This window comes from Lolium rigidum, chromosome 7, assembly GCF_022539505.1.
Source record: "Lolium rigidum isolate FL_2022 chromosome 7, APGP_CSIRO_Lrig_0.1, whole genome shotgun sequence".
NCBI classification, from domain to species: domain Eukaryota; kingdom Viridiplantae; phylum Streptophyta; class Magnoliopsida; order Poales; family Poaceae; genus Lolium; species Lolium rigidum.
The window spans coordinates 102,565,449-102,589,887 of NC_061514.1; the positions used below are offsets into that span (position 1 = coordinate 102,565,449).

The window sequence follows — 24,439 nt, forward strand, 5'->3', positions numbered from 1 at the left end:
CGGAAAAGGCCTATAGCTTGTATCCTTGTAGTATCGATTAGGTTTCGCCACTAGTATGTGGGTGCACCTTGGCCACCCATGTCCCTACGATATCTGTGTCGCACAGAGTTAACTGGTACATCACGGGTAAGTCCATACTAGCGTCCCAGCCGTCTTTGGTGTGCCACGGGTAACAGCAGTAGCACACCAAAGGCATGCCACAGGCATACCTGCCAGCTATAGTTGTATTCCTAGTAGTATAATAGCATGGAAAATAAGCATAAAAAATAGTCAATACAAATCAAGTAGAGAAAACACTAAAAGAAGTTCACCATGAAATAGAACCCGCATCCTTACATTATATTTCTTTCCATCCAAACATTATGTATGTCAAGATCACACACATCAATCAAAGGGGTTCACCATAAATCCAACGGCTGAACATAGAGAAGCATCTCTCTGGTTGGTACTCCGGCGCAGTATGTCCACCACCCTATATTTCAATTTAGAAATATATGTTAGGATTAATATAGAATCTACTTAGAATTATGAAGTCCATTAGATATACAACTCTCATGTTTTCAATTGTTTAATGTGAAGTGCCGAATTGAATGGTCCACTGCTTCTGAATGTAATCACGATAGATTTTTTGTATTGCAAATCTCAGCGGTGTCATAGAGGGCGGAGATAGATATCATATTACCTTTATGGTAGCAAACGTCAGGTTATTTGTGTATGTTACCGTGAATCTGCAAATAGATTATATTTCAAAAGATAAGAGAAATTGTACAACGCAACTTATAAGTAATATAGAAACCAGTAATGACGCTAGTTAATCAACATGTTTTGTGAATTTTTTTATTACCCCGCGGACTGTCCATCAAGATGCCAGGCTCGCCATTCATCCACGATGGGGAAGTTGAGTGATCTCACCCAAGACTGTGTACCCAGAAATGGTATAACAGCATCATGGTCTCCACTACGTACAAGGAATATAGTTGAGAGGTTGGCAAAATAAAAATATGACAACTTTATATTTGAATATGGACATTGAAGCAGCCTCTATTGTATTGTTGCATGTAGGATAACCAATTGAATAATTGTTTCTTGAACAGTTGACCTAGCATCCTTCCAACCGTAAATTTAAAATTAGTCATATTGTTTTAATATTACTAGTATTTACCTATATACCAAGGCACGATAACCTCTTGTCGTCAAATTACGGTGGTACTTTATGCTGCTCATGATGTCTGAAGAATACGGTAGATCTCCATCGTGGCACCTCACCCATTCATCCTTGCTCCCCTAAGTGATTGGAGTATAGACAGATATAAGGGTTAACATAGGTTATATACTTAGGATGATAATTTTTCTCCTTTGTGCAGAAAACTACCATTGTACCTTCCTTATCCCGAGAGTTTCCCTAGTGATGTTGTTGTTTGCCCAGAAATACGACAGGTAGTTACCATAGTTCTGTAGATAAAGAAAAGTTTGAACATGATTCAAAAACACTTTTAAAAGTGAAGAAACGTATTAATGAGATTCCTTTTGTATTTGGATTTCTCAAAGCAAAAATAATTAGATATTTTGAATAACAATAAACTTGGTATAAGAAAGATAAATGTTAGCATAGCACACTGTCTTTGTGTTAGTGAACAACAACTGATAGACCTTCAAAACTAAACCTAAACATAATGAACAATTAAATATCATGTTTTGGTCACTGATTGTCTGTCCTAAGTTCACATCTTATAATCTATTTTGCGTAAAATATCTATTGTTCATCTCAATCTTGACAAGGATTTACGTAGCGTACTCATCAATCTATAGTGAGGAGAGGGAATTTTTGGGAAGTCAAAAGTGCTCGTCTCTAGAAGCTTTCCTAATATATGCTCCTTAAATTTTATTTGTGGTCTACAACTATATATACACAATATAAAATTACTTCATGCCACTGAATAATCGTAATATTTCGGTTCCAACCACGACCAGGATAGCAATATCAATGAATGCATATTGTAGGCATATTTCCTTCTGAAGAGCATTTTCTTTACCTTTATCATCTTCAACATCTATGCGTGGGCCTTTATATTGTGTTCATGGAGCACACTAGAAACATTTTTTTCACTATTCATTATACTCATAGTCCTATCGTGTAGCTCAGAATTCAAAGTACTTCAAATTTAGAATCTACAACTTCTAGCATACATATCTAGATATTCATTTTAAAAAACATGGGAACATCATTTTGACTTATTAAAAATAAATGTATCACTGCAACCCAGGAGCGAGAAATCCCTACTCCTTTTTTCTCTTTGTTTTGCTTGACCGGTTTCATTATCATAAGATGATATTAGGGCATCTTCAACGGGGCGACGCATTTCAGACGTCTAAATTGTCCGCGCGTGTCCCTTTATGTCGGCCCGCAGACGCAAAAATGTATGTTTTTGTCCGCGCGTCCGTTTGCATCTAGGGGTGCCTCCAGCTGCCCGACGCATTTTTTCTAGTTGTTTTTTCCTCTTCTCCATTTATAAACATAGTTCCAAACATTACACAAACTAATGCATATTGGGAACATGGTTTTACACAAACTAATACATAATTGGGAACATGGTTTTACACAAACTAATACATAATTTGGAACATGGTTTACACAAACTAATACAAAGTTTGAAACATGGTTTACACAAACTAGAACGTTGGAAAATAAGGAAAATTAACTAGTGTTGGTTTCGTATGTTCACTGTCAAGAAAGAACAGTCTCGGCTACACTCAATCACCCAAACTGGAAAATTCAGCTGGTAATGATAACCCTGTTGTTCCCACTAAGGGAGGACGTACGAAAACCGCCACTAGTGGCTTCAATTGGCTCCTGGCCATATTGGCTGCAAAGAAAGAACACTATAACAGTTCTAACTGTCGGTGTCCGAGTCGGACTCGCCGGTGTGGTAGTACATGCGGCAGGATATGTCGTCGAACACCTTGACGATCATCTCGTCGTCCCCCTTGTAGAGGAAGGTGAGCTGGCAGCCGGGCTCGAGCACGAGGTCGCAGGCGAACTTGTCCCACCCCATGTGCAAGTACATCTTGCTCTGCCCGTCGAACAAGACCTCGACAGGCCACCGGCAGAAGTTGCAGCTAGCCTCCCGTAGCTGCAACTTGGCCGGCTCGATGCCATCGACGAACTCGGCGAACTTGTCCGGGAGCCGCTTGATGCCGAGGGGGTCATAGTCGATGCGGAGGAGGAACTTGAAGTAGCGCTGCTTCTGCGAATACGAGGACAGCGCAGGCGACAGCGACCGTGGGGCCGTAGCTGCTCCACATCGGCGGCCCCGGCCCCGGGGGCGCCTAGGGCGGCGGCCTCGACCGCCTCGCCGGCCACCTGGACCCGCCATGGACCTCCTCGCAGGGCTGGTTGCGTCGCAGGAAGAGCTAGGCGGCGCTACGGTGGAGCTTGTGGCGGCTATGGTTTGTGTGGAGGAGTGGATGAGGAAGAATAGTGTGCGCCGTCTTTATATAGGCCGGAGGAAGAATAGTGCGCGCCCTCTTTATATTGGCTGGAGGCAGGCGACGGGCGCGGGACGCATGGCATCGCCATTACTGCGTTGACGGAGGTGGGCGGCAGCCGCTCGGCCGGCGAGACATCGTCATTAACGTGGCGCAGACTGACGAAGCGACACAGCGGAGCCAGTCGCTGGCGCGCCTGAGAAGACGCATCGAGCCAGGGTGGTTGTTAGGCGGGCCCGACAAAACGTCAGCACGCGAGCGAACACTTTGCACATCCACGCAGCGTCCGGGACGCATCGGAGGCGCATATTTGGGTCAGGTTTGTGTCACCGTGGATGGCCGTTCACTTTGCGTCGCCCCAGGGCCCCGACGCATTTTTCGACCCCGCGGACGCAACACCCCGTTGGAGATGCCCTTAGGTTTTCAATAAAGACAGTTTTTATTAGCTCAATAGTACGCATCAAGGATACAACGAAACAAAGATGCACAGAGCTCAATGGAGTAAATCAAAGGTGAACTTACTTGGCAATCCATTGGAGGACGAGGTGGTGGACTTTCTAGTACTCGGGCTTCCTCTGTCAGGATCTTTCTTTCTATGGTAGCACTGTTTGGGCGGGGAGAAACATAAAAGCACTTCTTATACAAAACGTGTGGATGAGAGATTTCATCATACAACTGCAGGGAAACATCAATTAGTTTTATCAAGAATAGCTAGAAGAGAAATTAAGGTGTGATACAGAATCACATAATAAGTTTATCATGCAAGTGAAAAACTTGTGAATCTAATGGTCGAGATAGGAAACAAGTATCCTTCATTTTTCACTGAATTTATACACAAATGGAGAGAGGGGAAGTCAAAGAAGTTTTATCCTTACTATGTCGAATTTTTCCATAGCTTGAGCGCAAAGCATGTTCTTGGGGGTGAGATATTTTCCTGCTTGGCAGTGCTCCTCTATCGCCTTAGGATTGATCATATGCAAGCACATGGACATGGAATTAAGAAACCTTGTGGTGGGGAATCTTTAGTACAATAGGTGATTCAGCAAGATGAGTTGGAAACGTGTGTATAATTAAATACCTCATACAGCTGGTCTGAAATGATTCCCATTCCATGAAGAAACGGCACTCTCGATTCACCATCAATGCTTTCTCCTGTAGCGGGGTTGCCTACCAGATAGCCCTGACCATGTCACAAAGTTTTGTGAGATGTAGATCATGGCAGCTGAAGTTGCTGCCTATCAGTATATATAACTGAATGGACGTTGTGTGGATGTTAAATTACCTTAAGATTAATTAGCGGGCTCGTTCCAGCTTCAATATCTGAAACAAAGCAGCAGTGTTGAAGTGTGAATAGAGATTATCCGCCCCTTGAAAGCACCTAACAGTAGGCTTCTAAATATGCTTAGTATATTTCGGCGCGGAGGTAATAAGTACCCTCTGAGATCTTCTGTGCGAGGAAGGGAACAAGCTTTCCACCGAGTGAGTCTCCTCCGACATAGAAAGGATTGGCGAGGAAATCCGGATGCTCAGTGAACCACTGATCGAAAATATGAACAAAAAATGGTAACTAGCTAACAGATGAAAACTATTTGCGCAGTAACGGCAAGCTTGCTGGACTTCCATGAAAAGCTCTTAGCTATTTGCTGGTAACTAGCTAACAGATGAAAACATACCTTGGTGAGAAACGTTTTGAGCTGCAGCGAAGAAGAGACATCTCCAACGTCATAGCCTTTGGGGTCCCGGGAGAAGGAAAACCCGGCGCCGACGGGCGAGTCAACGAAGAGGATGCTGGCGACCTTGGTCCACGAGTAGGGGTGGTATTGCAGGCGTGGCACGGTCCCATTCTGATCGTAGGGCTCTATGATGAATTTCAACGGGCCTGCAACAGCAATTACGGATAGTGAGCCCCCAACAGAAGGAAACTGATCGTAGGGCTCTATGCTGTGATCGGACGTGGAGTTGCTGACCCACCTATCTCGAAGAAGAGCCCGCTGAGCACGGAGCAGCGGTCGCCGCCGGTGAGCCAGAGGACGACGGGGTCGCGCCGCGGGTCGCCGTCGGACTCGATGAAGTAGTAGAAGAGCTCGGCGCCATTCTCCTCGTCCACGGTCACGTACCTGCCAAAAGAGGAGGGTATAGCAAGGAGCTAGCTGATAAGCGAATACAGTTGCGATCGATGTATGCAAGGTTAGAACGTGTGTGTGGGATACCATACCCGGTCTCAAGGCGGAACGGGAGGGCGCCGTCGAAGCCTGGAAGGGTGGTGACCAGCGTCGGAGCCGCCTCGGCGGGGAAGAAAGATATTAGAGCGGGGAAGAAGAAGAGTAGGAGGAAGACGAGCCGCAGTGTCGCCCCGGGCACTTGCGCCTCCATGCTTAGTTTCCCGATGAGAATAGCCTCGCCTCTCCCCTGTTGGGACTTAACTTGCTCAGCTCCGCTACATCACATCACGCAGATAAACAAGTGAGGCGCTGTCAGTTGGAGCTTGGGCTCTCGTGCAGCATGTGGCGTTCATCTCGGACAAACTAAAAATAGCTAGCCTCGATCGCCAGCGCAAAGTCAGCGCCTGCGCGCGAACCGCAAATGGGTCTTTTTCCAGTGTTTGCCGTTCCCGCGTGGGGCACGCGCGCTAACGTGTGAACTTGTATGACTCCAAATAAGGACAGACCACAAACTTGTCCTGACAAAACAAATGCGGAGCAACACCACGCAGTCACGCACCTTCTTCTACCTCCAAGGCTCCAACACGCCCGGCTTGTTCCACCGGCTCAACATGCAACAGCGCACCACTGCGTGTGTGTATCTGTGCTGAAATTTGGCCATGTCCGTTGATTCAAGCTGAATATCGGACGACATATTTCCGGCAAAAGAAAATGTACTAGTACTATAAAAAAGTGTTATTCTGTTTGATGACAGGAGGGATAAGAGTAGAAGCGCAAGCATAACAAAGCAAGATAAATTGCAACACCCAATTACCCAATACTGATGCAATGAAGAAACAAAGTTATGCCCAAGTGTACGGTTAAGAATATATATGCAAAGCAACGGTGAAAAATCATACCACGACACTATGTACTTTCCATGAGAGCAAATATTAAAAACTAAATACAGCACAAATGTTGAGACTAGGGTTTCATAGAACCACAACTGAACCGTTCCATTTATCAGAAAAAATAACTATTGGGGGGCAGACTGTGTTTTGGCTCATGGGAATAGCTGCTCTGATTACGGAGAATGTATTTTAGAATGGCTAAATATTTTCATTCTTTGATAATTGTACATGTTTGTATCTTTTGCATTTTGTACATTTTATAAAGAAACATATGTAATTTCGACGCAAAATAATTTCCGACGAAAAGTCCTCTAGGAAACCGAAAACTTTATCTGCGCACAGAATATGTAAAGTGTGTTTTCTCACAATTGGAACAAAGTGGATTTTTGTTACCAGGATAATTCAGTTGTTTCATAAATCTCAAACCTCACGATTGAGACATTTTGACTGAATACTTGACAGCTAGGCCCAACTAGGAAGGTGCCACATGGCATAGTGGCTGGTCCACCCTACAACCGGCTTGACTTAAACCCAAGCTTATAAGTTTTGATATTATAATTCACTTTCGGTTAAGAAAATAATTTTTTAAGTATCAGAAAAAAGTTACAAAAGCCTTAAATCATTCTTGTATGTCAAATTACATGTACGGGGTATACTATGAAATACTGAGCTCATTTTTCTTAGACATTTTAAGTTTTCATATTTTTGAAGCTTATATGCAAAATTTGTTGAAATTCAAACTTTAGTAGAAGAAATTTAAAAAAATTAGTAACTCAATATATATTCATGAATAAATGGGACATTTTGAGCTCGATTTTCTTAGCCTTTTTAAGTTTTCATGATTTTGTAACTTTTGGTGAAAATTTAAGTTTTCAGAAATGGAAAATTTAAAACAACTCAATACAAGTTCATGGCCAGAGGGAATAGCTGGATTATTTTTAAATTTTCTGAAAATCTTTAAATTTGAACAATTATTGGCCAAATTTGCAGAATCTTAAAGAAGAGAAAATGACGGGCTAAAAGAATTATTAATTTACATATTTACTCGCTCCATGTCATTTTAATTACATATTTTACTGAATTTATATATAATGTTGGGTGAAAGTTATTTTTTTGAAAACTTCCAAATTATTTGGTTCAAGTATGGTTTGCAAGAAAAATATTAATGGTGAAGTAGCCACTCTGCCAGGCGGTAACTCACTAGTAGTTTCAACAGCCAGAAATTTCCACCCAAGTTTAGTTTGAAAAATCGCTATGTTTATAAAACAACCACATAGAATTTTGATAAGGCCACAAAAGGAATTTATAGGGTTTATTAATTCTATATTTTCTTTTGGACAAATAGGCATGTCATACATATAAATCAATTTGAACAAAATGTAAGCATGCTTCAAATATAATATTTCCTACACAAGTCTGTTATGTTAAATAAGTTTGGAAAATATTTAGATGCCACTCAAACTCAATTTGTTTAAGTTAAATCTAACAAAACGGTTGGATTTGACCAAAATTTCCGAACCAAGATTTATGGTTTGTGATATTCATTTTAATCCACTCTTGTTTAATGTCTTAAATCAAGGTTGAGAAAAGTTTAAGTAAGTCTTATTTTTTGTTTTTAAGGAATTTCACAATGTCAAAGCAATTCAATAATATTATTTAACTAGTTTACATTTCCAAGACCGCCAAGCCAATTACTAATCTTCCCAAGAACGATAATAAGTTTGCCAAGCCAATAACTGATCTTCTAAAGAAAGATAAGGCTGGAGAAAGCTTCTAGGTTTCGAAAGCCAAGTTGATTACTCATGTACTTGTTATTCCAGACACAACCAAGGACTTTGTTATCTTCTATGATGCTTTTCTCCAAGGGCTGAGATATGTGTTGATGCAAGATGGCCATTTGGTGGCTTATGCCTCTCGACAATTGAAACCACATGAGCTCAATTATCCTACTCATGATCTTGAGCTGGCGGTTGTAGTACATGCTCTTAAGAAATGGCGGCCTGACCTTTTTGATAATCTTTCCGAGTTGTACTCGGATCATCAAAGTCTAAAGTATCTCTTTACCTAGTCAGATATGAATCTCAGACAGAGACGATGGTTCGAACTCATCAAAGATTATGACCTGGGTCTAAACTATCAAACCGAAAAAGCAAATGTCGTTGTTGACGTGCTAGGTCGGAAGTCCTATTGCAATAATATGATGATTGAGAAAGATCAACCTTTTCTCCAGGAATTTGCACGACTTAATCTTGAAATTGTTCCTCGTTGTTTCCTAGCTAATTTAAAGGTAAATACGTCTCTTGAAGACCAGATCAATGTAGCTTAGAACCAAGATCAAGCAGAAAATTGCTAGATGAGTTGCAAAATATTTCTCTATTGATGATGTAGGTAATATTTATTTAGGTAAGAGTCTCATTATGCCGTAGAAACTGGATCTGAAAGAGATAATCCTTAAAGAAGCTCATTAATCGCCTCTTTCCATCCATCCTAGTAGTACCAAAATGTATCTGGATCTTCATCAAAGATTTTGGTAAGTTCATTGCTGAATGCGACATTTTTCATTGCTAAAAGCTTAACATCAAATACATGTTGGTACTCTCAACCGCCATCTATTCCTCAGTGGAAGTGGGATGAAAATTGTGGATTTCATTGCCGGTCTTCTTAAGACATAAAATGGAAAAGATGCTATATGGGTAGTCGTTGATCATCTATCCAAGGTTGCTCATTTCCTGATCGTTCGGGAGAATATTCGTGCTAACTAATTGGCATATCTATACATATCTCTAGTAAAAACTCACCATGGTATTTCCTAAGAAGATTATCTTTGATTTTGGAAGTTCTTTTACAGCCGGATTTTGGGAGAGCCTTCATCGAGCTATGGGAACTCTTTTTTCTTTTAACACATCCTATCATCCTTAAACCGGTGGCCAAAGTGAAAGAGTGAATCAAATTCTGTTATATCCTACAGTAAAGATTGGGAAAAGTGTCTTCCATTTGCCAGGTTCACTTGTAACAATAGCTTCCAACCTAGCTTGGGTGTGGCACCTTTTGAAGCTTTGCATGTCAGAAAGTGTGGAATTCCATCGAATTGGTCCTAAACCTGTGAAAGAAAGTTCTTTGGAGCGGATATAATCAATGAAGCAAAAGATCAAGTTCATACCCAAGCTTGTCACTAACACTATTTTTGACATGCCAACAGCATGCTACTCCACAGTAGTGACAACACCCTTTATAAGAAAAGGTTCAAAAGCTAGTAGTAATAGCAAGTGAAATATACATAAAAATTAGTAAATACAAATCTAGTATGCAAAATATGAAAAGAAGTTCTCCATGAAATAGAACCCATATCCTCACATAATTTTTTTTTGAATCAAAACATTATGTATTTGTAGATCATACACATTAATCAAAAACTTTAATCAAAGGGGTCCACCATAAATCCAACGGCTGAACATAGAGAAGCATCTCTCTGGTTCGAACTCCGGTGCAGTGTGTCCACCACCCTATATTTCAGAAATATGTGATAGGATTAATACATAATCTACTCAAAATTATGAAGTCCACTAGATATACAACTCTTATGTTTTCGACTGTTCAATGTCAATTGCCAAATTGAATGGTCTGATGATAGTGAATGTAATAAGAAGACAATTTTTGTATTTCAAATCTCAGTGGGGTGCCTGAAAAGAGGCTCGATATAGATAGCATATTACCTTTATGGTAGCGAACATCAGGTTATTTGTGTATGTTATCGTGAATCTGCAAATATATTATATTTAAAAACATAAGGGACGTTGTACAAAGCGGCTTATGAGTAGTATAGAAGAGACTAATGACAATAGTTAATGAACATGTTTTGTGGTTGTTTTTATTACCCAGCGGACTGTCCATCAAGATGCCAGGCTCTCCATTCATCCACGATGGGGAAATTGAGTGATCTCACCCAAGACTGTGTACCCAGAAATGGTACAACAGCATCATGGTCTCCACTGTAAAAGGAAGTGAGTCGGGAGGTTGGAAAAATGAAAATATGACAACGAAATATTTGAATATGTACATTGAAGCATCTCCTATTGTATGGTTGTATGTAGGATAATCAACTTTCAGTAATTGTCTCTTGAACAATTAATATAGCATCCTTCCAACCATAAAATTAAAAATTAGACATATTGTTTTAATATTACTAGCATTTACCTGTAAACCAAGGCACGATAACCTTTTGTCGTCATATTACGGTGGTACTTTATGCTGCTCTTGATGTCCGATGAATACGGTAGATCTCCATCATGGCACCTCACCCATTCGTCCATGCTCCCCTAAGTGATTGGTGTAGAGACAGCTATAAGGGTTAATTTAGGGTATATCTATAGTAGGATTAATTTTCCCCTTTGGGCAGAAATCTACAATTTTACCTTCCTAATCCCAAGAGTTTCCCTAATGATGTTGTTGTTGGCCCAGAAATACGACAGGTAGTTACCATAATTCTGTAGATAAAGAAAAGTTGTAACATGATTCAAAAACAGGTATAAAAGTGAGGAAACGTATTAATGGGCTTCCTTTTGTATTCGGGATTTCTCAAAGAAAAAATATTTAGATATTTTCGATAACAATGGACAAGGTAGAAGAAAGAGAAATCTAGGAATTCTCCGAAAGCATAACACACCAAGCTTAGGTGGGTTGTCTTTGTGTTAGGGAACAACAACTGATAGACCTTCAAAACTAAACCTAAATATAATGAACAATTAAATATTGTGTTTTGGTCACCGATTATTTGACGTAAGATCATATCTTGTAATCTATTTTGTGTAAAATATCTATTGTTCATCTCAATCTTAAGAAAGACTTGCATATCATACTGACAGATCTAAAGCGAGGAGAGGGAATTAACTAGATGTCAAAAGTGCTCGTCTCTAGAAGCTTTCCTAATACATGCTCCCAAAACTTTATTTGTGGTCTACAACTATAGAATAGAAATTTAGTTCATGCCTCTAAATAATTCTAACATTTCGATTCCAACCACGACTAGGATAAGAACATCACTGAATGCATATTGTAGGCATATTTCCTTCTCAGGAGCATTTTGTTTATCTTTATCATCTTCAGCATCTATGCATGGGCATTTATGTTGTGTTCATGGAGCATACTATATACTTTTTTCACTATTCATTATACTCATATTCATACTTTTTATCATTATCGTGTAGCTTAGAATACAATGTACTCCGAATTTAGACTCTTCAAGTTTGTAGCATACATCTCTAATTATATATTTTTAGACTTGTGAACATGATTTTGACTTATTAAAAATGAAGGGACCAATCGAGCTCAGGAGCCAGAAATCCCTACTCCTTTCTTCTTGGTTTTGCTTGATAGATGACTTTAGTTTTTTCGATAAAGATAGTTTTTTATTAACTCAATAGTATGCATCTAGGCGATACGACCAAACGAGTTATACCCAGCCTCTGCACAATAAAGATACACACAACCCAATGGAGTAAATCACGGTGAGCTTACTTGGCAATCCATTGGAGGACGAGGTGGTGGGTTTTTTAGTACTCTGTCTTCCTCCTTCAGGATCTTTCTTGCTATGGTAGGATCGTTGGGGCGGGGAGACACATAAAAGCACTTCTTATACAAAACGTGTGAATGGGAGATTTCATCATACAACTGCAGGGGAAACATCAATTAGTTTTTGCAAGAATAGCTAGATGAAAAATTAAGGTGCGAAACAGAAACACATAATAAGTTTATTATGCAAGTGAAAAACTGGTGAATGTCATGGTCGAGATAGGAAACAAGTATCCCTCATTTTTCTCTGAATTTATAAACAAACCGAGACGGGGGATGTCAAAGAAGTTTTATCCTTACTGTGTTGAATCTGTCCATAGCTTGAGCGCAAAGCACATTCTTGGGGGTGAGATAATGTCCTGGTTGGCAGTGCTCCTTTATCGTCTGAAGATCGATCATACGCAAGCAATGTGAGAACATGGACATGGAATTAAGCAACCTCATAGTGAGGAATATTTAGTACAGTAGTTAGCTGCAGGTCAATAGGTGATTGAGCAAGATCAGTTGGAAGTTTGTGTATAATTGATCACCTCGTACAGCTGGTCTGAAATGATCCCCATTCCGTGAAGAAATGGCACTCTGGATTCACTATCAATGCTTTCGCCTGTAGCCGGGTTGCCTACCAGATATCCCTGACCATAGCACAAATAAGTGTTGTCAGCCAGTCGAAGTTGGTGCCTATAGGTACAGCTGGAATGGATACTGTGTGATTGTTCGAGTACCTTAAGATTAATTACCGGGCTCAATCCAGCTTCAATATCTGAAACAAAACATCATAGTGTTGAAGTATGCAACGAGCAAGTATTTCACTATATATTTACCTTTCCAAAGAAGCATAAACGAGTCACAATAGTAATGTACTACCTTCTGAGATCTTCTGTGCGAGGAATGGAATGAGCAACCCACCGCGCGAGTCTCCTCCGAGGTAGAAAGGATTTTCGAGGTAATCCGGGTGCTCAGTGAACCACTGATCGAAAAGATGTACACAAAAAAGTAGTAACTACTAGCGAACAAATCAAAACTATTTTCTGTTACAGAAGAATTCCAGCAGCGGCAGCATAGCTAGGGAAGCTTGATGGACCTCGATGAGAAACCTTTTTCCTTTACATACCTTGGTGAGAAACGTTTTGAGCTGCAGCGAAGAAGAGACATCTCCAACGTCATAGCCCTTGGAGTTCCGGGAGAAGGAAAAGCCGGCGCCGACCGGCGAGTCAATGAACAAGACACTGGCGACCTTGGTCCACGAGTAGGGATGATACTTCAGGCGGGGGACGGTTCCATTCTGATTGTATGGCTCTATGATGAATTTCAACGGGCCTGCATAAGCAATTGCGTTAGTACTGCATACTGAACCCGAGAGAAGGAAACAGAGGTTTTCATGGGCGTCTGAATGTCTGATCATAGCCAGAGGTGAAGTTGCTGACCTATCTCGAAGAAGAGCGCGCTGAGCACGGAGCAGCGGTCGCCGCCGGTGAGCCAGAGGAGGACCGGGTCGCGCCGCGGGTCGTCCTCGGACTCGATGAAGTAGTAGAAGAGCTCGGCGCCGTTCTCCTCGTCCACGGTCACGTACCTGCAAAAGGGAGCTGGTAAGCAAACGCACCTGCCATCGACGTATCACTCACTGGTTCAGACAGCCTAGCTTGAGGAATAATGGCTACCCGGTCTCGAGGCGGAACGGGAGGGCGCCGTCGAAGCCCGGAAGGCTGGTGACTAGCGTCGGAGCCGCCTCGGCGGAGCAGAAAGGATGGAGAGCGGGGAAGAAGCAGAGCAGGAGGAAGACGACGCGCAGGGGCTCCATGATTTCCCTGTGAAAATTCACACGGTGGCCTGCTGGGTCTTGGCACCTAACTTGATCCTTTCCTCGACCTGGTCCTTAATTAGTCTCGGACAATTTTGCGTGTCTACATCACACACGTCAGATTTGGATGTGATAAGGAAGTGAGGCGCTGTGGTTAGAGTATGGTATCTCGTGGAGCTAAAATAGCATGGAGTCAGCGTCCGCGAACAACAAAAATGGGTCTTTTTGCAGTGTTTTTCGTTCCCGCGTCCGCGTGCCTCAGCGGTGACCTTGTATGGTATAATACGGACAAAAGCTTTCCTGTCAAAACAAAAGCCTTCTTCTACCGTCGACCCTCGGCGGTGCCCGGCTTGTTCCACCGGCTCGGCAGCAGGTTTATTCTAGCTGAATAACGGACGACGTATTTCCCGCAAAAAGGTAATTTCCTCCGTTCCAAATTAGTTGTAACAGATTTGGTCTAAAATCTTCTGCCTTTCAGTGTGTAGTTGTTGGATGTAGATGGGTTGTTGTCCTATAGCCTATAATTTTATAAATGTAAGCATGCCCGCTATCCTACATCGGGAGGCAGACGATAAGATTTTTGGAAAGTGTCTCGCCGTGACTACCTAGCTCGAGTTCTTCATCGCCGGCTTACTTCGACCTAGCCGGCTTGCTGCTTCCTCGCTAACCTCCATGTATTCGGTGACCCCGACAAAATTATGGGCGACATCGACAATGATGATGGTGTGGCAACCTTACGGATCGGCATGTGCATGCTCTTCCCCTCTTACTTTGCACTAGTTCTAGTTCATATGCAGCTCTGCTGCATGCAATCGGTCTCATGCATGTGGTTAAGTCGGCTAGTGCTTGTGTGATGATGCTTTTGAAAATTAAACTCACACAGAAATTTGCTAACAATCTAATAATCCAAAAACCATATACATTTAGGAAACTTTCACTGTATGGTTTTGCTGGTGCGCTTAAATCGAGCCCATTTACGGGTTCTCATTTCAAACAATGGCCGACAAGAACCTACTTGTGCCTCACTGCTATAGGTGTGCACCGGATTGTGGATGCCACCGTTCTCTTTGTGGGTGCCATCTTGAGTGCTTGGAGACAATTTGGTGGATGCTTATTTGCACGTCCGAGATGGGAAGGAACCGTGGAATGCGTTGACTCTAAGTTCGGTGTTGCCGATGCTGGAGGTGAACTATATGCTACTAAGCACTTTTGTGACTACAGAATGATTGAGAACCGATACGTACTTGAATAAGCTCGTGAGATGTAGAACATGTCAAATGAATTCGAGCTCTTCAGGTATATGCTACAATAAAGTTTGTCGCAGGATGCATTGACACTAAGCTTCCCCTTCGTGGAGGACCTTTGCCACTTCCCTAAATCATCACAGGCATGAGTTCTCCATCGGGAGCATCATAGGGCTCTACATGTTCAAGAGAATGCAAGGGACAAAGAAAAACACATTAGTGGAGTCGAGGGATGTTCTGCTGCCAACATGTACATAAAAAACACCCACAAGTCCAAAGGAAAACAACAAAATATCCCATACTACCAACTTTAAGAAGAAGAGGAAACAAAGAAGGAAGAATCTTGTTGGGTTAACGACGAGAAGGGTGATTGGGCTCATTGTCCTCAACGCAAGGGGAAGAAGGGTCGAGCAGGGCATAATTTCAATTATGTCAACATGATCATTGGCAACACAGATGAAAGAACTTTAGGGTATGGTGCCTATTGGTCTTTGGGTGTTTCAGCCCAAAGAATGGCGGGTTGATATAGGTGTGTTGACGTCAGAAACCCACTGGCGGGCAGTGACTGGTCAACACCGTAGAGCCGGGAACAACTAGGGCTGCGGCTGGCCCCAGTCCCTCAGAGCGACGGCCCGCAAAGCCTCCCCGGTCGCGCGCCGATGCAAATTGCAAGGGCGTGCCACCCGACCTATACCTGGTCGGAAGGTGTGGATGATGCCTCGCTTAGTTTCCTGCAGGGCACACACGTACACATTAAGTACGAGCCTCGATCGGCTCTCAGGTTGTCCTGTGAATCGGCTCATAGAGCCGATTCACCCACGATTCGTTCAAGGTGGCCGAATATGTGGTGGTCCTGCTTGATCAAGGTAAAGCGTATGAGATCTACGACGATCTGGGGTTTTCACCGCATAATCGGATCATCCTACTCACGATTGGGCCTCGCCCTCACACACGGTGATCGTAAGCCAGCCCTAGACAAGGCCTAAAAACCAACACTAGGTTGATCCTCGGAACGTCCTGTCTAGGGGCAGCAAATTACACCCTGCATGCCGCTGGATCCTCCAACCCTTTGTAAGGCCTAACTATTGCGGATATTGAACTAATCCTTGATGAATCAAGGAGCGATCGTAACGGATCAGATCTACTAAACGATGATCAAGCGGGGTGCCTTCCCTGCACCCATGATGAGGTACAAGGACGGCTAGATGCGCTAGGGTTGCACTACGAAAGCATATGATACTAAGAACAATGCTAACCCTAACACATCTATGATAACTACGTTGCTCGCCATCAAAAAGGCTTCAAGCACGAGCAACGCATGAACAACTAGGCAGGCTCGTGCTGCCTAGATCGCGAGATGCGATCTAGGCAGCATGGTGCTTACCGGAGGAACCCTCGAGACGAAGGAGTTGGCGATGCGCCGAGATTGGTTTGTGTTGAACGTTGGTTGTTGTTTATTCCATAAACCCTAGATACATATTTATAGTCCAGGGACTTTCTAATGTGGGCGTGCACCAAACCGTGCACGGGTAAAACTCTAACTTCTAAACTAAGACGCGATCTAATATGTTACAGATACATGGGCAGTTTAGCCCAACTTGGTAAACAAGGCCGATTCACGTATTTTCTTCCATGTATAATCTTCACGTCCATCTTGATCGCGGCCCTCCTCTGGCGTGGTCAAATTCTGGTGATAACACATGCCCCCCTGGTTTTGGAAATGACATTTCCAAAATCATTACGCCTTTCCTTCGTCGGGTCATGTCGTGGCAGAGCAGAACCGTCGCAGAGTCCTTCATCATGATAACTTGCCTTCTCAACTCCTCTGTACGATTAGACAGTCCTGGTACTACCTCCTCGGAAACTGCTGTGGCATTGAATTTTTACTATGCTCCCTTTTATTTAACCGCAGCAAACAGTCTTCTTCCTTATCCCCTTCGCACTAGCCTTCAAAAAACCCTCCTCTGCCACCATGCCTTCGTCCTCCTCTTCTTCCTCCTCATCGGGTCTTTCCTACGTGTCCTCTCCCATCAGAGAGTCGACGCCCTCGTGGGGCACGCAGGCGGCGTACGACATCCTCGCCCCCACGAAGTGGGACAAAGAGGACCATGACTCCCTCGTCTGGTCCGAGGATGACAAATCCTTGACCGACGGGGAGAGCGACCTCCGCCTCCTCGCCGTTGGGGAAGCGGAGGAGGAGAGTGACGACGCCAGCTTCTCCTGTGACTTCACCTCTTCCGGGGAGGAAGGGGAGCAGGGAGAAGAGGAGGAGGACGACGACGAGAGCTCCTCCGACGCGCCGCCGGCCAAGCGGTTCTGCCCTTGGCCGGGCAACCTCAGCGACTTCGACAGCGACGAGGACGACGTTGACGAAGATGAAGACGACGAGGGCCCAGTCGGCGGCCATTGGAGCGACGACGAGCCCGCCGGAAGCAGCGCCGATAGTGACGACGGTGGCGACGACGAGGGCAATGATGGTCCATAGATAGGACCTTTAGAATAGGGCCAGTAGTAGTAGACGGGGCAATGGACCCCCTGGTACTCCCTTTTGAGAGCAATTAGCTCCTTATGTAAGAAATCCTATCGAATCAAATGGAGAACTTTTCCCCAATTCCAATTTTGCCGATTCCTTTGAGTTTAGTTGAGCCGATTCCCTCTTCTACTGACTTTGCCGATTCGTCCCCTTTGCCAATGCGCAATGAGCCGATAGTACCGCATCGGTCCTTCGAAATTCGCCCTTCCCTTCTTCAACCGATGATCTTCCAAATTTAGCTGAATTAGCCTGGGCTTGATCATGCAGAGCCAACCGATTTGCACATAAATCGGCTTTCTAAAGCAGAGAGCTTTCAAGGCGAGCTGCCCCCCGAGTCTCAGTCCGCTCTCAGCGCCCTGCTGATCAGATCGGTTCCTCTTGAGTCGATGGCTGCGCATCGGCTGTAAAATTTTAAAATTTTAGGCCGATTTGTGTATCGGCCCCCATGCTTAGTATTATCTCATATCCTCATATCCTCATGTTTTATCCATCTAGGTGCCCCCCCCGAGCCGATTCTGTCAAGAGAATTGATGGTATCGGCTCTTCAGGTAGTCCCTGTTGGGTCGAATGTTGATCCCTAGGCAGAATGGATGGTGAGGATAATTTTGGCCGATCGCAAGGATCGGCCTCCACATTGCTTGCTCGGTGAAGGCTTAGTAATACCCCTTCAACAGTTTCGGAGGGCCGATCGCAAGGATCAGCCTCGCCACGTTGCTTATTGACGTAGTCCTGCTACTCGCCCTGGCCGGTAGGCAAGACCAGCCCAATCTCTGACTTTAGCACGTTGGTGCGCTTGCTGTCGTCCACCTCGAGTGCGCCGTGTAATCGTGGAGCTCTACACTTCGCCGGACGAACGAGTACCATGTTTGTGCCAGCCGATGTTTCATCATCGGCTTTCCTTTGTTTGGGGCGCCACTCTTTTCTTGGCGGCAGTCCTTCTTCATCCAGGGTCCGCTGGACTTTCGCAGCCAAATCAGGTCGTGCCTTCCTCAGCGTATGCAAATATAACCTTTCGGCCTCCTCCGCACCGCGCAATCGCCGAACCCCGCGTTTCGTGAATGGCTGAGACCATCGTGGCACCATCTTGGACGGTGACACCTATCTTCCTCGTCCTCGTCTTCGAATCCTCGAGATCTTCCAACCGAGGGGACTCAGCGCGTTTGCTTCGTGGTGGGAGAGGCCCTGAGCGCTCGAATACGGACACGTTGGCTGCCTCCTTCTTCTTCCGGTTGCATTCGGGCGCTTGCCGATTGTTGGCAATCGGCTCATTCCTGAATCCCAGCAGTGTCTGAAGAAGGGGCAGTCCCAGTGCCTGGCATTGTCATCTTGCTCCCTTGGCTTTTCCGTGGCACGGCGCTCGTGCTCCTCCTCATTGTGATCGTGCCGACGATATCTTCTGGCTCCTCTAGCCAGACGGTCTCTCTCATCGTCGTCGCCGTGTTGCCGGCGTTGGTCGTATCGACTCACATACTTGTTGAGGAGGTGATCGGAGAGGGGTCGTTGATATCTTATGTTCTTCACTTCCCCTCCGTGACGTAGCGCTTGCCATCTTGGCGGAGCCGATCGCATGGAGCGGCCCCTCTCGTGTCCTTGCTCCGAGAGCAGCTGCTCTCATCCCCGTCCTTCCCGCAGCGGTGTCCAAGCTCTACCATGCTGATGTTGGCCGAGAAATCAGGCCGGCACCCTCCGAGGTGGGCGAACTCCACCATGTTGACGGCGGGGAAGGGGTGTGTGTCGACCTTCATGGCATACCGGTTAAAAATTAGTCGCCCATTTTCTATCGCCCTCCGGATCCGCCGACGCCACACCCCGCAGTCGTTGGTGGTATGGGAGTACGTGTTATGCCATTTGCAGCATGGCTTTCCGTTCAGCCTCCTGCACCGTAGGAATTTTGTGGCCTTCGGGTACCTTTATGTGCTTCTCCGTGAGTAATAGATCGAAAATCTGCTCCGTTTTAGTCACGTCGAAGTCGAACCCTCTTGGAGGCCCCGGTGGCTTCACCCATTTGCAGGTTACCGGGCCCGCCGCTCGAGTCCACTCAGCCACCGCAACCTCTTGTTCTCCCGTAGCGCCTTCATCTTCGCCTGCGTCAACCATGGTAACCACGCGTTTGAATTTGTCCCGGTAGACATCCGGGTGGCGCTGTTCATACGCCGACAGCCTTCTGCACCATGTGTGCTAATGAAGGGTAGTCTCGCTTGGGAGGCCACGTCCTTGATCGATGATGATAGACCCACCACCGCCAACTCGATCGCTTCTTTTCGCTTACGTGAACCGAATAGCATCGGTTCCTAACGGTCCCGAAGCGCTGGATGTATTCTCGACACCGTTTCCCGCGCTTCGTCGTACTTGTGCTAGATCGGCAATGCCAGCCTCGGAAGCCTCCGAGTGATATTGCTCATGGAACCGTTCTTCCAGCCGCTTCCAAGTCCGGACCGAGTTCGGTGGCAGCGAGGTGTACCAACCGAAAGCCGATCCCGTGAGGGACCGTGAGAAGTACCTCACGCGCAGCTCGTCCGATGCTGAGATCATGCCCAGCCTGCGCCAAATATCGGCTCACATGCTCGATGGAGCTGGAACCATCCGATCCGCCGAACTTTGTGAAGTCCGGGAGCCGATATTTGGGTGGTAGCGGGATCAATTCGTACTCATTGGGGTACGGCTTGGTATAGCCGATCGCCTTTCTTTTCGGCATCATGCCGAACCGATCTTTCAGATCGTACAAATCTGATCCGCGGTGATGGCTGCAGTGCCGAACCCCGAAGGTTCGTCGGAGTGGCGTACTTAACCAGCCATGCTTGTTTTTCTCGGTTCTCGAGCCAACCGCAGGAGCTGGGCTCTGGAGTTTTGTCGGAGTGGCGTATTTAGCTAGCCACGCTTGCTTCTCGTGGTCTGCCTCCGACGTTCCTCCCGTTGCCCCGTGAGTCCCTCGCTACAGCAACCTGGTTCGAGGGTGCCCAGTGTGCCGCAGCCCGGCACGTATGCGCATGCGTACCCGTGCGGGATCTCCTTGGGCGCGTCCTCGTAGAAATTGGTAGTCACCGGGGTCACCACCAATCTTGTAGACGACATAGGCCGATGAGTTCGGCGCTTCGGGCGCTGCCAACGCGAACGGCAGCGGTGGACGGGACCGGAGTAGCAACTCCCCTTGGTGAGTCCCTAGGGCTGGTCCCGACGGAGAGTACCGATGGCTCATGATCTCCCGGATCACGCGCAGCCGCGACGCGCTCCAACGTATTCACCAGTGCTCTCGTAATGGCGGTGCAGCGAATGAGCCACCATGAAGTTTATCTCCCGACGCAGCGACCTGGTGCGTTCCTCCGACGGGGTGGACAGGTCCACTCCATCAAGCGCGCCTTCGGTGTGAACCCCTTCCATCCGATGCCATGGGAGCGGGTCTCGTGGAAAGAGCCGATTAGGTCGGCTTCGAGGACAGCTTTGACCTCGTCATACTTCTTCTTGAGCTCGCCAGTGAGGTCCTCGTAAGTGACCGGAGTCTCTTCCGCCATCTTGGATGTAGATGGCGATGTGGTGGATGTCGTGGATGTTGAAGATTGTCCCACCGGCGTGCCGTGAATGTGTTGACGTCGAAACCCACCGGCGGGCAGTGGATCGGTCAACACCGTAGAGCCGGGAACAACTAGGGCTGCGGCTGGCCCCGGCCCTCGCAGCGACGGCCCGCAAAGCCTCCCCGGTCGCGCGCCGATGCAAATTGCAAGGGCGTGCCACCCGACCTATACCTGGTCGTGAAGGTGTGGATGATGCCTCGCTTAGTTTCCCCGCAGGGCACACACGTACACATTAAGTACGAGCCTCGATCGGCTCTCGAGTTGTCCCGTGAATCGGCTCATAGAGCCGATCCACCCATGATTCGTCCAAGGTGGCCGAATATATGGTGGTCCCGCTTGATCAAGGTAAAGCGTATGAGATCTACGACGATCCGGGGTTTTCACCGCATAATCGGATCATCCTACTCACGATTGGGCCTCGCGCTCACACACGGTGATCGTAAGCCAGCCCTAGACAAGGCCTAAAAACCAACACTAGGTTGATCCTCGAACGTCCCGTCTAGGGGCAGCAAATTACACCCCGCATGCCGCCGGATCCTCCAACCCTTTGTAAGGCCTAACTATTGCGGATATTGAACTAATCCTTGATGAATCAAGGAGCGATCGTAACGGATCAGATCTACTAAACGATGATCAAGCGGGGTGCCGTCCCTGCACCCATGATGAGGTACAAGGACGGCTAGATGCGCTAGGGTTGCACTACGAAAGCATATGATACTAAGAACAATGCTAACCCTAACACATCTATGATAACTACGTTGCTCGCCATCAAAAAGGCTTCAGAGACGAGCAACGCATGAACAACTAGGCAAGCTCGTGCCGCCTAGATCGCGAGATGCGATCTAGGCAGCATGGTGCTTACCGGAGGAACCCTCGAGACGAAGGAGTTGGCGATGCGCCGAGATTGGTTTGTGTTGAACGTTGGTTGTTGTTTATTCCATAAACCCTAGATACATATTTATAGTCCAGGGACTTTCTAATGTGGGCGTGCACCAAACCGTGCACGGGTAAAACTCTAACTTCTAAACTAAGACGCGATCTAATATGTTACAGATACATGGGCAGTTTAGCCCAACTTGGTAAACAAGGCCGATTCACGTATTTTCTTCCATGTATAATCTTCACGTCCATCTTGATCGCGGCCCTCCTCTGGCGTGGTCAAATTCTGGTGATAACAAGGTGCTAATGTTCATGTGTGTGCTGACATCTCCATGTTTATCTCTTAACAAGCCAGAGGTTCAATTGTCATGATGTGTAACGAGTTGCATTCTATTGTTCTTGGTGTTGACACGACAGACATGAAGTTCACTTAGGAAATATCATGTAGTTGAAGAACATTAAGCATGCCTCTTCTATCAAGAATAACCTAGTTAGCGGTTCCCCCCTTATCAAAGACGGGTTTAAGTTGGTGTTTGAGTCCAATGAAGTTATACTTTCTAAGTATGGAACCTTTGATGGAAGACTATGAATGTTGAGTCATGTTTCGTTTCTTTTGCATAATTTGATAATATTGTTAACCATGTATACACTAGTGTTTTGATGAGAGTAATGTTTGGCATGCACGACCTTGTCACGACAGATGGCCTTCCTTGTTGCCGTTCACACATCACAGATTAGATGCACACTCATCTTACACATGGCCAGGTTGCCCACATTTGTAATATATTATTCAGGCCGCCTCTTGAGCAATGGCTTCTGTCATCCCCTCTGTAGCCACCACCGGCGTCGAGGAGGACGGGGCCACCCTTGGAGGCTTTGGCATGTGTGGCCCTACACCCTGACCAAATTTGCGCCCTCACGTGTTCCGTGCGGGTGAGGAGGGGCAGGAGCTCGATGTCCGGCCTAGTGTTCTTCAGCCTCCACTTCGAGGAGTTGGCCTTGTCCCACTATTGTCGTTGTGCTCTTACTGCTCATGGCCGATGTGTTGACACAGATACTGCTTGTGGTGCCACCTATCACCACCCGAGACCTCCTCATAGGGTCGCTTCCCTCAGTTGGCCTCATGCTAGTCTCGCTCCATGTTCACCAGACGTGCATAGAGAGCACTGTATCTTCTGGTCGCTCTCCCCGTATCGCTCACTTCGCCTTTGATCCGTGCTTGTTGCCTTCTCGCGAAAGATCTAGTGTTCCCGGAGGCAGCCACACCCACTTCTTAAGTACCGTCGGCGGCTGCCCACCGCGAGACACTCGAGAGTACGACAATCACACCTCAGCACGGAAGACTAAGAAGTGATCTCGTCCACAGAAAAATGCCCCTAGACACGTGGACAACATCTGGCTCAACGAATGGATAGGTACGCGAACTGGGCCCTCCAGACACTAGCCCACGGGCTCCAACCGGCCCGCAAACCACTAGACCCACACCAGCCACAGAAGGGATATTCCCTTACCCTAGCTGCCTCACCCCACTCCTAGCCGCGGCGGAGGAAGTAAGATCAGCATAACTACGACCAAGATCACGGATATCGAGGCCTCCCAGCCTATTGACAATAGGGGTACGAGCCGCCGCACCCGCATCCGCTGACGGCCGAGAGGGAAGTGGAGGGAACTCTACTTCGCACAAGCCAGAGCCGGACGAACCGGCGTCACAGCAGAGGGAAGGCAAGGCGAGGCAACCAACGACGGCCCCCACCGGCCACCACCGCATGGCTCATCGGCGCGACAGTCCCAGATCGAAACGCCTACACCATGAAGCATCCTAGCTTCACCGCCTTTGGACCCGGAGACATCACCACTTCCATCTTCGAGCACGATTCCTCCTGGTCACACCTATCCAGGTCAAGAACCTCAAACATCTTCCTCCGGCAGGCGCGATGCGTGCGATGATGCTCAGGCCCTGACGACGCGCGACGACGGAGATGGACGACGGCAACCCTAGCACCACGTCCTTCTCCCCCCATGGAGTGGGAGCGCCACTCGACGAGTGGTTTGAGACACATCTCCCTTCCTCCGATTACGCCTCTCGTCGCTTTTTCGTTAGTTCTGGCAAACGGGTTAAAAAATAGTTGTAATCATGATTCTAGGAAATCCATAAATAATCATGATTCCAGGAAATCCATAAATACTGTACATTGATACGTCTCCAACGTATCTATAATTTCTTATGTTCCATGCTAGTTTTATGACAATACCTACATGTTTTATTCACACTTTATGATGTTTTGATGCATTTTCCGGCACTAACCTATT

At 46.1% G+C, this 24,439-nt stretch overlaps 2 protein-coding genes across 2 annotated transcripts; both read right to left on the reverse strand.

Annotated features, from left to right (window-relative positions):
- Positions 1 to 388: 388 nt before the first annotated feature.
- Positions 389 to 5,859, reverse strand: LOC124676783 (serine carboxypeptidase-like 19). The gene is made up of 13 exons (XM_047212813.1): positions 5,702 to 5,859; positions 5,458 to 5,603; positions 5,160 to 5,365; positions 4,921 to 5,023; positions 4,769 to 4,806; positions 4,565 to 4,666; positions 4,362 to 4,445; positions 4,009 to 4,161; positions 1,381 to 1,452; positions 1,163 to 1,284; positions 845 to 958; positions 683 to 728; positions 389 to 472 (listed from the first exon to the last, which is right to left on the reverse strand). The coding sequence occupies exons 1-13, from the start codon at positions 5,857 to 5,859 to the stop codon at positions 389 to 391; spliced, it is 1,428 nt and encodes a 475-aa protein (XP_047068769.1).
- A 3,963-nt stretch (positions 5,860 to 9,822) lies between these two features.
- On the reverse strand, positions 9,823 to 13,941 carry LOC124674341 (serine carboxypeptidase-like 19). Its single transcript, XM_047210378.1, has 13 exons — positions 13,765 to 13,941; positions 13,531 to 13,676; positions 13,218 to 13,423; positions 12,971 to 13,073; positions 12,829 to 12,866; positions 12,637 to 12,738; positions 12,407 to 12,490; positions 12,053 to 12,205; positions 10,951 to 11,022; positions 10,733 to 10,854; positions 10,414 to 10,527; positions 10,252 to 10,297; positions 9,823 to 10,041 (listed from the first exon to the last, which is right to left on the reverse strand). Exons 1-13 carry the CDS (start codon positions 13,902 to 13,904, stop codon positions 9,958 to 9,960), a joined length of 1,410 nt encoding a protein of 469 aa, XP_047066334.1. The 5' UTR covers positions 13,905 to 13,941; the 3' UTR covers positions 9,823 to 9,957.
- Between the last annotated feature and the right edge of the window lie 10,498 nt (positions 13,942 to 24,439).